Source organism: Ovis aries, chromosome 5 (genome assembly GCF_016772045.2).
Source record: "Ovis aries strain OAR_USU_Benz2616 breed Rambouillet chromosome 5, ARS-UI_Ramb_v3.0, whole genome shotgun sequence".
NCBI lineage: Eukaryota > Metazoa > Chordata > Mammalia > Artiodactyla > Bovidae > Ovis > Ovis aries.
Genome location: NC_056058.1, coordinates 59,091,223 through 59,103,411, shown reverse-complemented (window position 1 = coordinate 59,103,411; position 12,189 = coordinate 59,091,223). Strand labels below are relative to the sequence as shown.

At 44.3% G+C, this 12,189-nt stretch overlaps 1 protein-coding gene across 8 annotated transcripts in view; it reads right to left on the bottom strand.

Annotated features, from left to right (window-relative positions):
- HMGXB3 (HMG-box containing 3) overlaps positions 1-12,154 on the bottom strand; it is a 60,684-nt gene extending 48,530 nt beyond the window's left edge. For 2 of the 8 annotated variants that reach the window (XM_012178784.5, XM_012178787.5), the window contains exons 1-5: positions 11,625-12,154; positions 8,409-8,547; positions 7,352-7,526; positions 3,630-4,127; positions 1,958-2,056 (exon numbers count right to left, since the gene is read on the bottom strand). In XM_012178784.5, coding sequence (XP_012034174.2) covers positions 1,958-2,056; positions 3,630-4,127; positions 7,352-7,526; positions 8,409-8,545 — 909 coding nt within the window. In that variant the 5' untranslated portion in view covers positions 8,546-8,547; positions 11,625-12,154. Of the gene's footprint in view, positions 1-1,957; positions 2,057-3,629; positions 4,128-7,351; positions 7,527-8,408; positions 8,548-9,431 lie in introns of all 8 variants that reach the window. The other 6 variants (XM_060415899.1, XM_060415900.1, XM_060415901.1 and 3 more) reach the window with 4 other exon arrangements.
- Positions 12,155-12,189: the final 35 nt, after the last annotated feature.

Genomic DNA, 12,189 nt, shown 5'->3' with positions numbered 1-12,189 from the left:
AAAGATCATGGCAGAAAAGAGTGAAACAGAAAGTAGAAAAACAATAGAGAGGATCAATGAACCCAAATGTTCCCTCTCTGAGAGCAGTAAAATCAATAACCTCTAGCCAAGTTTATCAGGAAAAAAGAAAGAAGACCCAAATTACCAGTGTCAGTAATGGAGAAGGGAAATCACTACATATTTTATAGACATTAAAAGGACAAAACTTTAAAGACCGAACTACCACATGATTCAGCAATGCTACCCTTAGGGTATTACATCCAAAAGAACTGAGAAGACGGACTCAAACAGACATTTGTATACCAAAGTTCATATCACCACTACTCACAATAATCAGAAGGCAGAAATAAGCCAAATATCCAGCAATGTTTATGAACAGATAACAAAATGTAGTATACACACACAATGGAATATATTTTAGCCATAAAAAGGAATGAAATTCTGATACATGCCATAAGACAGATGAACCTTGAAAACATGTTAAATGAAAAAGTCAGATTAAAAAGGTAGTATTTGAATGATTCCACTCATTTGAGGTACCTAGAATACACAAATTCCAAGAAATTAAATAGCTATTACTAGGGCCTAGGGTAGAAACCTGGGGCAGGGAATGGGGAGTAACTGTTTAATATACACAGTTTCTGACTGGAGTGATGAAAAAGTTCTGAAAATGCACAGTGCTGATGACCGCATGACACTGTGAATATACTTAACATCAACAGCGCTTGAACTGTACACTTAAAAATGACTATAAGGGTAAATTTCATTACATATATTTTACCAGTTTTTAAAAATTCTTTGAAAGACAAACTTTCAAAGCTTACATATATTTTAAAAATTGGACTCGCCATTATAAACCTTCCCACAAAGAAATCTCCAGGCCCAGATGAGTTCATTGGTAATTCTAACCATTTAAGGAAGAAATAACGCCAGTACTATACAAAACTCTTTCAAAAAATAGAAGAGCAGAAAATATTTCACAGCTCATTCTATGAAGTAAGCATAACTTTGATACTAAAACAAGAAAAACACTGTATAAGAAAATTAAGAGACCAATATTATCCCTCAGGAATATAAATAAAATTCTCAACAAAATGTTATCAAATCCAATCCAATAATATATTAGAAGGATAATATATCATTGCTAAGTGAAGTCTACCCCAGGAACACAGTGTTAACATTTGAAAAATACTATTAATCATACTAACAACAACAAAAACCCAATCATCTCTAAAGACACACAAAAATCCAATATCCAATCCTGTTAAAAACTTCCAGCAAAAATAACTTCCTAAACATGATAAGGGTACCTATGAAAAACCTACAGCTAATGATGAAAGACTAAAGACTTTCACCCTAAGAAGACAGACACACAAAGATGCTGGCTCACACCACTTCTACTCAACAGCATGCTGGAGGTCCTTCACAAAACCCTACGACAGTCTCAGCCCACATGCTGCAGTTTGTGATGGAAAGAACAGTGAGAATCTAAAGACCTGGGTCCTTGTTCCGCCTTGTTTCACAGCTCAGTGACCCTGAATCATAGAACAAGCCCTTTTTCTTCTTTGGACCTTTTCCCTAACCTGCACAATAACAGTATTGAATTCCATCAGTGATCTCTCAAGTTTTCTACGTCTATACTTCAGGAAATATGATAAAAGCCAGGGAACCTATCCCAAGAAATTACTTTTTCAAAGAGAAAAATTTGTATGTAACTTGAGTTCAAGGATCCTGTGGAGCTCTATTCACAGACCTGCCCCCAACCCCCTCACCCCCAGTTAAGAATATCTGAACCAGAAAATCTCTGAGATTTCTGCCAGTCCCCATGTCCTAAGTTCATAGAACAAGCCCTTTTTGCTAAATGGCAAATTGTTAAAGTTCATTAGCAATTTTAGAAAACTACCTGAAAGAGAATTCTTACGGAGCCATAATCTCCATCAACTCCCCACATACTAACCAGTTTGATGGAGGTGGGGTTCTCCACAACCGAGTAGGCAGGAAGAGGCAACATAATGAACTGTGTGGCTGGCGCAGAGGAGCTACTCTCACCAGAATCCTGCGGGTACAGGGAGACAAGACAGTTTTATTGAGATGGAGTGAAGAACACCCAGGAGCACTCGTAACACTGAAGACAATCAAGTCCAATAACCAGAGACAACATGCTTACCCAACGGATGCAGCAAGAAAATGTGTGGACCTACAATTGTCTCAAAATAAAAGCTCAACTAAGGACAAAGGAAACCACTACCACAGGGAATGTGCTAGCCTCATTTTACAAATGAGAAAACTGAGGTTAGGATACTGAAGACTCCTAAGATCACATAAATAGTCAAAGAAACCAATTCTTGTGACCCTTTCAAATGTTCTTAGGAACCTATTCAGTTCAGTTCAGTCACTCAGTCATGTCCGACTCTTTCGACCCCATGAATCACAGCACGCCAGGCCTCCCTGTCCATCACCAACTCCCGGAATTCACCCAAACTCATGTCCATCGAATCGGTGATGCCATCCAGCCATCTCATCCTCTGTTGTATCCTTCTCCTCCTGCTCCCAATCCCTACCAGCATCAGAGTCTTTTCCAATGAGTCAACTCTTCACATGAGGTGGCCAAAGTATTGGAGTTTCAGCTTTAGCATCAGTCCTCCCAAAGAACACCCAGGACTGATCTCCTTTAGGATGGACTGGTTGGATCTCCCTGCAGTCCAAGGGACTCTCGAGAGTCTTCTCCAACACCACAGTTCAAAAACATCAATTCTTCGGCACTCAGCTTTCTTCACAGTCCAACTCTCACATCCATACATCACCACTGGAAAACCATAGCCTTGACTAGACCTTTTAATCAGGCCAATGGCATGCTTCATTACCATAAACAGCATTGTGGCAACAAATAATAAAATTTATGCCTGGCAAGGAATCCTTTGGAGGGCTATCTGCTCTCACCCGTCCAGGCTGTAGGGGCCACTGCACGCTGGTCCTCTTAGATTGAGCAGGACATGTACCTCTCTGAGGATGCCATCCTACCCAGGATGACAGACAGCCTGGTGGCAGCTCCTCAACTCTTCACTTCCAGGGTCCACACTGTGGAATCACTGAAATCACTGCTCTTTCCCCTCAACTGGGCATGACTGGAAAGCCACTGGGAAGAGATCTCCCCCTTCTTTCTTGGCTATTAGACCGATCAACCTGGCTGTGAAAAGAACTTCCTTCTTCTACTTACTCTGTGCCCAAGAAGACCATTTACAATCCCTCCTGAACAGTTTTCAAGATGCTATTATGTTTGCTGAAACAATCATATGGGAACATAAAATCCTAACCAATGCTAACAGCCTAACAGATCCTGGCTTTGAGTCATGGACAGGCCAAATCTCATTCCCATCCCTCCTGCTAATGTACCTTATCTCGTGTGAAGAAAACACTGGCTAAACTGAGCAAGAGGAGATGTGAGTGCCTAAGAAACTGAAGAGGACTTTGGACCAAGCCTAGGGGCAAAAAGGTTCAAGAGGACTGCAGTCTAACTCAGAAATGCCACACCAATTCCTAAGTACCACTACTCCAGAATCACACCGCATGGGTCTAGCTGCCTTTTTAACTCTCTCAGGTAAAGCTCAATCACAGTACCTGTCACTTACCCTCATGACTGTTACTACAGACATACTCTCCCCCACCTGCGGGTGGGGCACAGCCAGGCTTCCAGTGGTAAGGTCTGATGAGCCGTTCACTAAGGTCTCTTCAATAACCAGGCTCGTCTGATAAGGTTGGTGGCTCTCCCCTACCTCCAGGGAAGCCTCATTTAAGAGCACATCCTGGCCGAGGATCTCTGAGGTGGCGATCTCCTGTACAGCACCAGGCTGGGCAAGGGCTCCCACATCCTCAGCTAAGGCCTCCACAGCCAGGCATTGTTCCGCCATGCCTGCATGGCCGGGCACTGTCTCCAGGGCAGTGTTGGACACAAGAGATGGTCCTTTGGGGGACATCTGGTTCTGGGCCACACACAGCTCTAGCTGAGGGCAGCTCCGCTCCTCCTGCAGGCTGCTCTTGGGGATGATGATGTAATCTGAGCGAGGGAGGATCTTGCGGAAACCTGGGATGTCCGGAACCACAGCAGTCAGTCCAGAGAGCTTAGAGTTCTGATGATGAAGAAGCCACGTCGGGAGACAAGGAGAGATAAACAGAGTTAGACCACATGAAATACACGAATAAGCTTCCCACCCCCCCACCCCCCACAGAAGAACCAGAAAGATTCCATTCTCTTGACTTATGACTTAGATAGGGTCAGCCTCTGCCAACAGCAATGTCACACTTTAGCCAACGTAACTGACTCACTCAGTCACAAAGGAGACAGAAAGTGGATTAGATTCTATAAGGGGCACTGATCTTGGCATCATGCAACTGTGAGCTGAAATCCCAGATCTGGTGGAGTTTTGAACAAATTCTTTCCCCTTTTTAGGCTTTGCTGCCCTATCTGTAAAACAAGGGAACTGAATCTGGCTATTTATGAGTTCTTTTCCAGCTCTGACGCTTTAGGATTTCAAATTAGCTTTAGATGCCAGGACGTATAATGCTCAATGAAGCACTTAAAGCATAAGATACAAACCAATAGGCTACTCTGGATCTCAGGGAAGCAAGGAAGAATTCTAACATCACAGCATCTCCCAGACTTGCAAAGAAGGCTTCACAACAGAATGTGTATAGGGAAGGGGTTGTATCCTAAGGACCTGAATATACTAGAGGAGGTGGGAGAATATAAACAGTAACACTGACCTAGGAAGGTTTACAAAATACTTCTTAAAAGCAATACTATTAAGTTAGGTACTACTGTCATCCCCATTTGTCAAATGAGGGAACTGAAGGAGGGCAAACTTTCCCAAAACACACAATTAGTGAATAGTAAGACTGAGACTCCAGGCCAGGTCTTCTAAGGAGCTAGAAGACCAGGTACTTGAACACTAGAAGCCACAGCGCTGCATGGCTACCTGGAACCAAGAAAAAGGTGCTTGTGTTTTATTTTTTCAATTTAAACTGCAAGTTACCCAACAAGAAAAACAGACAAGTTCAAAGTGAACAGGTAAGTGAGAACGGAAATTAAATGGACCCAAAACTAATTTTAGAAGCATCATTTAAAAAGAACTAAATCAATTACAAAAGGATCTTTAAAAAAAAAAAAAAAAGAAGTGGATGAGACTCTTAGGCTACAAAAGAAGCACTCAGGTGAAGCTTGAAAGGAAACTGTCCAAACCCATGATGGAGCCTGTACTGGAGAGACAATGAAGAAATGACATTCTCAAGCCACCCTGTGAAGCCGACAGGTCAAGAGAACAAAGCTAAACGGTGGCAAATACAAAGGCTGGTCTGGACTTTATCAACAAATCCAAGCCCAGAGAAACCAGGGCAGCCTGAATGACGTTCATCCTACACACTGTAAGGAATGACACTGCAACCGCAGGCCCCGCAACCTGGCAAGAGACCTAAAGAGCTGCAAGGGACATAGCCCACCACAAGGTCTTCGGCAGGTTCCCACAGTACAGGCAGGAGGCTCCCACCTGCACACCAGGTAACTGGGGAGAGGTCAAACAGCACATACAATCTCACCCGGTCTTGGCACACCCCAGACGCTCACTGAATGTCACCTTTTCTTGTTATATGGCCACTGGACGTTTAATCTACTAAAGAGTGGTATTTACTGACCAAGTCAATATGTTCCAAGAACTCAGCCAGGTGTTTTACATTATCTATTTTAAACATTGCAAACAGATACTATTATCCCCATTTTACAAATAAGGAAAACAGGACTCAAAGCTTAAATGATTCTTTCAAGGTTATAGCTAGTTAATATTAGAGCTAGTTTATTCATAATAATCTTGGGGATAGTGGTGGAGATGACGGTAGATACAAATTTACATATGGATAAAAAATCATTATAGATGATCTACTTAAATTTTTTAAGTCTTAATAAGGACCTATAACAACACCCAGTTTTAAAAGCCATGTCAGGGGACTTCCCTGGAGGCCCACTGGGTAAGACTCTGTGCTTCTATAATAAAAAGCCTGGGTTCGATTCCTGGTCGGGCGAACTATGATCCCACATGACCAAAAAATTGAAATCTCTTTAAAAATTAAAAACGATATCATTTCAGGATTAGGTACAATTTTCTTGTATCATGGGCAAAAAGTTTGTGACTTTATAATGGGGAAACCAAAGAAAATATGTGTACTTTTCCCAGACTTCACCTCTCCTCCTCCACAGGGATTGTTTCCTAGACTCAGTTTACAAACAAATCATCCAGAGGAGGAGCAGAGTGGCATCTCCCAGATGGTAGGTAACACCGAGCTCTTCTAAGAAGAGAAATGCCAAGCCAACAAGGACAAACTAATCTAAACGGCGGCCAGTGGCAGATGGGCTCCACTAAAGAAAACAACCTGTTTTGCTATAACACGGTCACTGTATTCCTGAAGAACTTTTGCTCTGTACGATCAAAAAAGTCAGAGACTCTTGTTTCAACTGGAAAAAAAGGAGTTAAGGTGAAAAGGTTTCAGCTTACAATAACAAGGTTATTTTTCCTGCAGGAATTTTTGTTTAAAAAAAAGCAGTACTAATAGCTGTCAGTACATTTTATTATTATGAACAATAATAACAAAATGGCTGACAGACACAAACCAAAGAGCTTTCTTGCTTATTCTTTAATGCAACCGCTCAAAGCCTTAGTCCCTTCCGTGAACTTCAGCTTTAGCCTTACACTTTTCGTTCAATAGTTCAATACCAGTGCTAGAACATGTCTTATATAAAGCAGCTGTGTCCACCTCTAAACTCACAAGCCTAATTGCTGATTATGGAATAACTGATAGTGGTCAACACAACACAAATTAATAACATTTACACTCAACTGATAACATGAAAATCCACGGTGTAGGAAAAATGTCTGTAAGAAGCTACTCGATGAAGGGAAAGGAACACTTAACTACTCAAGGACGAGAGGCTCCAAGTTTTGCTAAAATTCAGAAAAGGAACCTAAGGCTCCCTGGAGACAATGTACGGCCACAAGCAAAGGGTACAAGAGAGTGTGGGGCATCATCAGAATAGAAACAGAGAGGGAGTGCCCTGGCAGTCCAGTGTTTGGGGCTCAGCACTCTCCATGCCACAGCCCAGGTGCAACCCCTGGTTGGCTTGAGATTCTGCAAGCCATGCGGCGCAGATAAAACAAGAGAGACACAATATCAGACTCAAGAAAGGTAAAAATGACTCAACTTTAAAGTTCTCCCAAGAGAAGAAAATAGGAGAACAAGAGGTTGGATTTCCCAAGCCTTACCACTAGAGCAATGGAGGCATTAGCTGAAGGGGGGAAAAATTACTTACAGGATCCAGACCTTCTTTCTCCAGTTTGGCTTTCTCCAGGTAGTAACTCCTCTCGGCCACACTGAGCAGCCTCCAGCTCTCACTAATCTTCTTATTGATCTCAGACTGAGGGAGGTGGGGCAGCTCCTGCTGCACTTTCAGGTAGATGTCGTAATAGTACAGAAGGTAAGCGGACCTGAGGAAGCAAGGACTTCGTAAGGCTTCCTCTCCCTCAACCAGTAAACTCTACAATATTTGAGTAGTGAAGAATTAAATACAAAACCCAGCTTTTCATCTCAAAAGCATTTCTGTAAACAGAGACTGAAGCAAAGAAGCGTTTAAATAATATCCCCGGAGGGTAAATGACAGGAGGTTTCTCCCTCCAGAAACCTGAAAGCAAAGGCTTACCTGGTTTCACCACCACCACTTTTTCTGCCGGGATGACTGACTTTAAATCCCAATTTGGGCAAAAAACAGATACAAATGTTCTGTCATTCCACTTTTAGGAAGAGGTTAGAGGACTGACTACCACTCACATCCTCCTCATCTACACAGCCTTTGGTCATCTCTCTGCTAAACAGCACCTAGCTGAGGCTGAGGGAAGCAAGCAGGCCTGTCGAAGTGACCCAGAGCTGGGGGCCTCAGCAAGAAGTCTGCGGAGCTCACAGTTAAGGAGGAGATTAGAGCTACAACCTGGATATTCTTTATAGGTATCATTGGTGCTACTTATAATTCCATACTTTTATTGATGCCCTAATTAAATATTTAGACAACAGTAGTATTAATAATGCAGGATGTGGTTCTCTTGTACAGAGCGTTCCACCATTTGTATGCCTATTTCCTGCTACAGCCTAGAAACAGGACCAAACTTTGGAAAGGAATGACAACTGCTGACATCAACTGGCCACTTCCTACTCCCCAACTCCCTCTCCCCCCAGCCCCACTACCACCATCAGGAGACAAGAACTGACATGGCACTCTCAATGAATCTGGACACACTCTAAAGTCTTCTTGTTCAACAGAGCTCTCCAAGCATATTCTGTTTATAAATGCCAGCTACCAAAATGTGTTGGCTAACCTGGGTTTCTTGGCCTTTTCTCCATGTATTTTATACTTTTTCTTCTTCTTGGGTGGCCCAGGGGAGGTATAACAGTAGGCTTCCTCAATTTCCTCCATCACGACAGTTACCTCAGTACCATCATACGATGCATCCATGGCTAGAGGAAAGTCAAACACAAACAAGTGTCAAGAATCTACCTGAAAGAGGACAGCAGCCTCCCAATCCCATGATCCCTTATCTCTGCCAGAGCCTTAAGACTCAGTCATGTCCCAAACTCAGCAGATGGATCTTAAGCACCACCTGGGGGACTTACTAAATATACAGATTTTAGGATTCCACCTCAGCCTTCTAATCAGAATCTCTAAAGGGTATGGCAATGTATCCTTAACAAGATTTTTGTGCCATGTGCTTAGTTGTTCAGGCATGTCTGACTCTTTTTGACCCTTTGGGCTGTAGCCTGCCAGGCTCCTCTGTCCGTGGGAACTTTTCGGCCAAGAATATTGGAGTGGGTTGCCATTTTCCTCCTCCAGGGGATCTTCCCGACCCAGGAATTAAACGCTCGTCTTCTGTGTCTCCTGCACTGCAGGCAGATTCTTAACCTGCTGAGCCTTTGGGAAGCCCTTCATGCTGAAGCTCCAATACTCTGGCCACCTGATGCAAAGAGCCAACTCACTGGAAGAGACCTGATGCTGGGAAAGATTGGAGGCAGGAGGAGAAGGGGGCAACAGAGGATGAGATAGATGGTTGGACGGCCTCACCGACTCAATGGACATGAGTCTGAGCAAACTCCGGGAGACGGTGAAGGACAGGGGAAGCCTGGCGTGCTGCAGTCCATGGGATCGCAAAGAGTCGGACATGACTCGGTGACTGAACAACAACATCCTTAACAAGGGCCCCAGGTGATTCCTCTGACTAGGCAAATCTGGGGTCACGAGCTCAGCCCTTTCACTTATATTCACTCATGAGACACTCAGTAATCCTTCAACTCAAAGATTTATTAGCCCCATATTATAAGAATTCCATACAGTAACAGGTAATTACTTGGCCCGGAGTCAGTTCTGGATGCTCCCTCATGTTTCATGCCTTAAGTAAAATGCTTCATTGATTTTCATTCATTCAAACGTGTAGTAAGTGCCAATATGCAGGAAGTTTCTTTACACTCTGCCAGCTTGTGTGACTTTGGACAGGTTCTTAAGCTGCTTTAGGTTCAATTCTCTCTTCTTAAACAGTAAAAAGCAGTGTCTCTCCCACCTTACCACAGATTTATAGTGATAAGGCTCAAGGAACAGTCAAGTGCTATACAAAAAGGATTTATTATTAAAGATGAACAGTCTGTGACTGAGATGCTTAATGACCTGCCCGAAGGGACACTACACCCAGGGACTTGAAAAGCAGGTTTTTTTTAAACTCAAAAATTCAACTGTGAGCCTTCTTCCATTATACTACACTGCTCCCATCTCTATTAGCAACATTCTAAATCAGCACTGTTCTATTAACATTTTGAAATGATCTAAATGTTCTTCATCTGTGCTCCTCCAATATGGTAGCTACTTATAGCTACTGAGCACCTGAAATATGGATTGTGTGACTGAAGAACTTGAATTGATTTCATTTTGTTTAATTGTAATTAGTTTAAATAGCCACATATGGTTGGTGACTTACTGGTGTAAACAGTAATCTGACAGACAGGCATTAACTCTCCAGAACTAGTCTAAGAAACAGATAATCTACTAATAGCCTTTCCTAGGGAAAGGAAGGCATTACAAAAAAATTCAATGACTAGTTCAAGAAGAGTTAGTTTATTTGTGGCCACATCCTAAATTGGAGTTTTACACACAGGCTCAATCCTTGGATGCAGAAAGGTTCCCAGAAACTTCATTTTACGAGAAATAACATAGTTGCTCGGGAAAATCTGTGAGAAGATAATTTAGGATTCTGGGAAGAAGGAGCTGTGTAAGTAAAACACAGAACTGATATGTGTATTACCAGGTCCACTCACATCTCAATTTAGAACTCACTCCACAAATGATGAAGTATCTGATAAGTTATAATGAGAAAAAGCACTGCATGTTGAGTCAGGAGACCTGGATCCAAGTCTAAATTCTAACCATGCAATATCAGGTAAGTCTATTCCCACCCTAAAATTCTGTTGTTCCTCAAGTGAGATGGAAGAGGCTGAAATCTGTGGCTCCTAACTTTGAGAGGCAAGAATACCTTTGAGAATCCTGTGAAAGTGGAAATACCCTCTCCTAGAAAATGTAGATAAACATTTCACTTTTAATTTTTAAAGATATACCAAAGGCTAAGAATACACTATTCCTAAAGTTCTTTCTACTTCTGTACCACCTCTAAATGATTTACCACTAGAAAACATAACCACCCCCCACGCCACTCACCCCCACCCCCCTCCGCCAAAAAAAAACCCCAGCCTTCTGTTACAGCACAACTCTGGAGGAGAACATAACCCACATTCGGCTGGGTCAGAAACAGGCCAGTGCCTTCATCGGGTAAGGGACCTGAGGGTTCAAATCAAGGCTAAGTGAGGATATGCTTTTTTTTGCCTTCAATAATTGACTCCTCAGCCCTTGAGTCTTACAGAGAAAAGCAATAACTGCAGGAGAGCTTCTGTAAAGAATGACATACAGGGTTTTAGCACGCAGAGCAAAACAAGTTAAAAAACAAAGTCATACAAACACATTGAGGGTTAGGGGCAGGGAAGAGACTACCCTAGGTTTTGGCTTGTTTGACTAGCCTGGCTTAAGCCTGGGTTCAAGAGTTGTTTTCAGATCCTAGTCCCCAGTACAGCAATGCAAAAAAAAAAAAAAAAGCCAAGATAATATAAAGGGTAAAACCAAGGGCTCTGGACGGCAGAAGATCAGGGTACTAATTTAATTCAGGCACTTTAACAGCAGGCGCACAAAGTTCTATGACCTTGAGCAATCTACTCTCACTCTCGAAGCCTCAGTTTTCTCCTCTTGTAAAAGAAAAGTAAGGTAATACTTGAAATACGTGACACACGTTGACTGTCCCATCAAATACCCCTCGGACCCTCATTAAACGGCTTTGACAGCACAGCTGTGGGCCATGGTTGGCCTATGAGCCTTAGACGAATGCGGGAGGAGACTAAGGCTCACTGCTCCTACACTGAGGAAGAGGCAACAGCGCTCAGAGAGCCGCAGCTCCCAGCTGTGGGCGCCCAGCTCTCGCAGCGCGGCGCTCAAGGGCGGGACTTACCTGGAGAAGCGTGCAAGCCGCGCGGCTCACATTCCCGGTGGCGCGCGGCCAGGGGGCTCGACGAGGGGGCTGGCCGGCGCACTCGCGCTCCGCGCTGTCGGCGAGAGGCGGCTCCAGTCGTGGCAGTGGCAGCAAGGAAGTGGAGGCGAGGACTCGCGCGCGCATCCCGGGGGCTAGAGGAGCCCCGGCCCCACGGCGCCGCCCGGCGACACACGGCGCGGAGTCGCGACAGCCCCTCTCGCTCCCCTTCCTCGGAGTCGCGATATGGGGTCGTGGAGGGAGGGTGTGGAAGCACACGTTCGCCCCGCAGGCTCTTCAATGACGCCTGCCGAGGGCCCCGGGGGTCAAGCCCCGGGAAGCCCGAGGAAGAAAGCAGGGACAGGGGCGTCACCGCGGCACTGGCTCAGCCGCAGCAGCGGCAGCGGCGACGGCAGCAGCAGTAGCAGCGGCAGCAGCACACCTCGGATCGTCAGGGAGACCCGTCCCGGCGGCCCTCGCGGCGCACCGGAAGCGGCCGGCGGCGCGTGACTGCGTGCGACTCCTCGCGCAAGCGCAGTAGTCCATC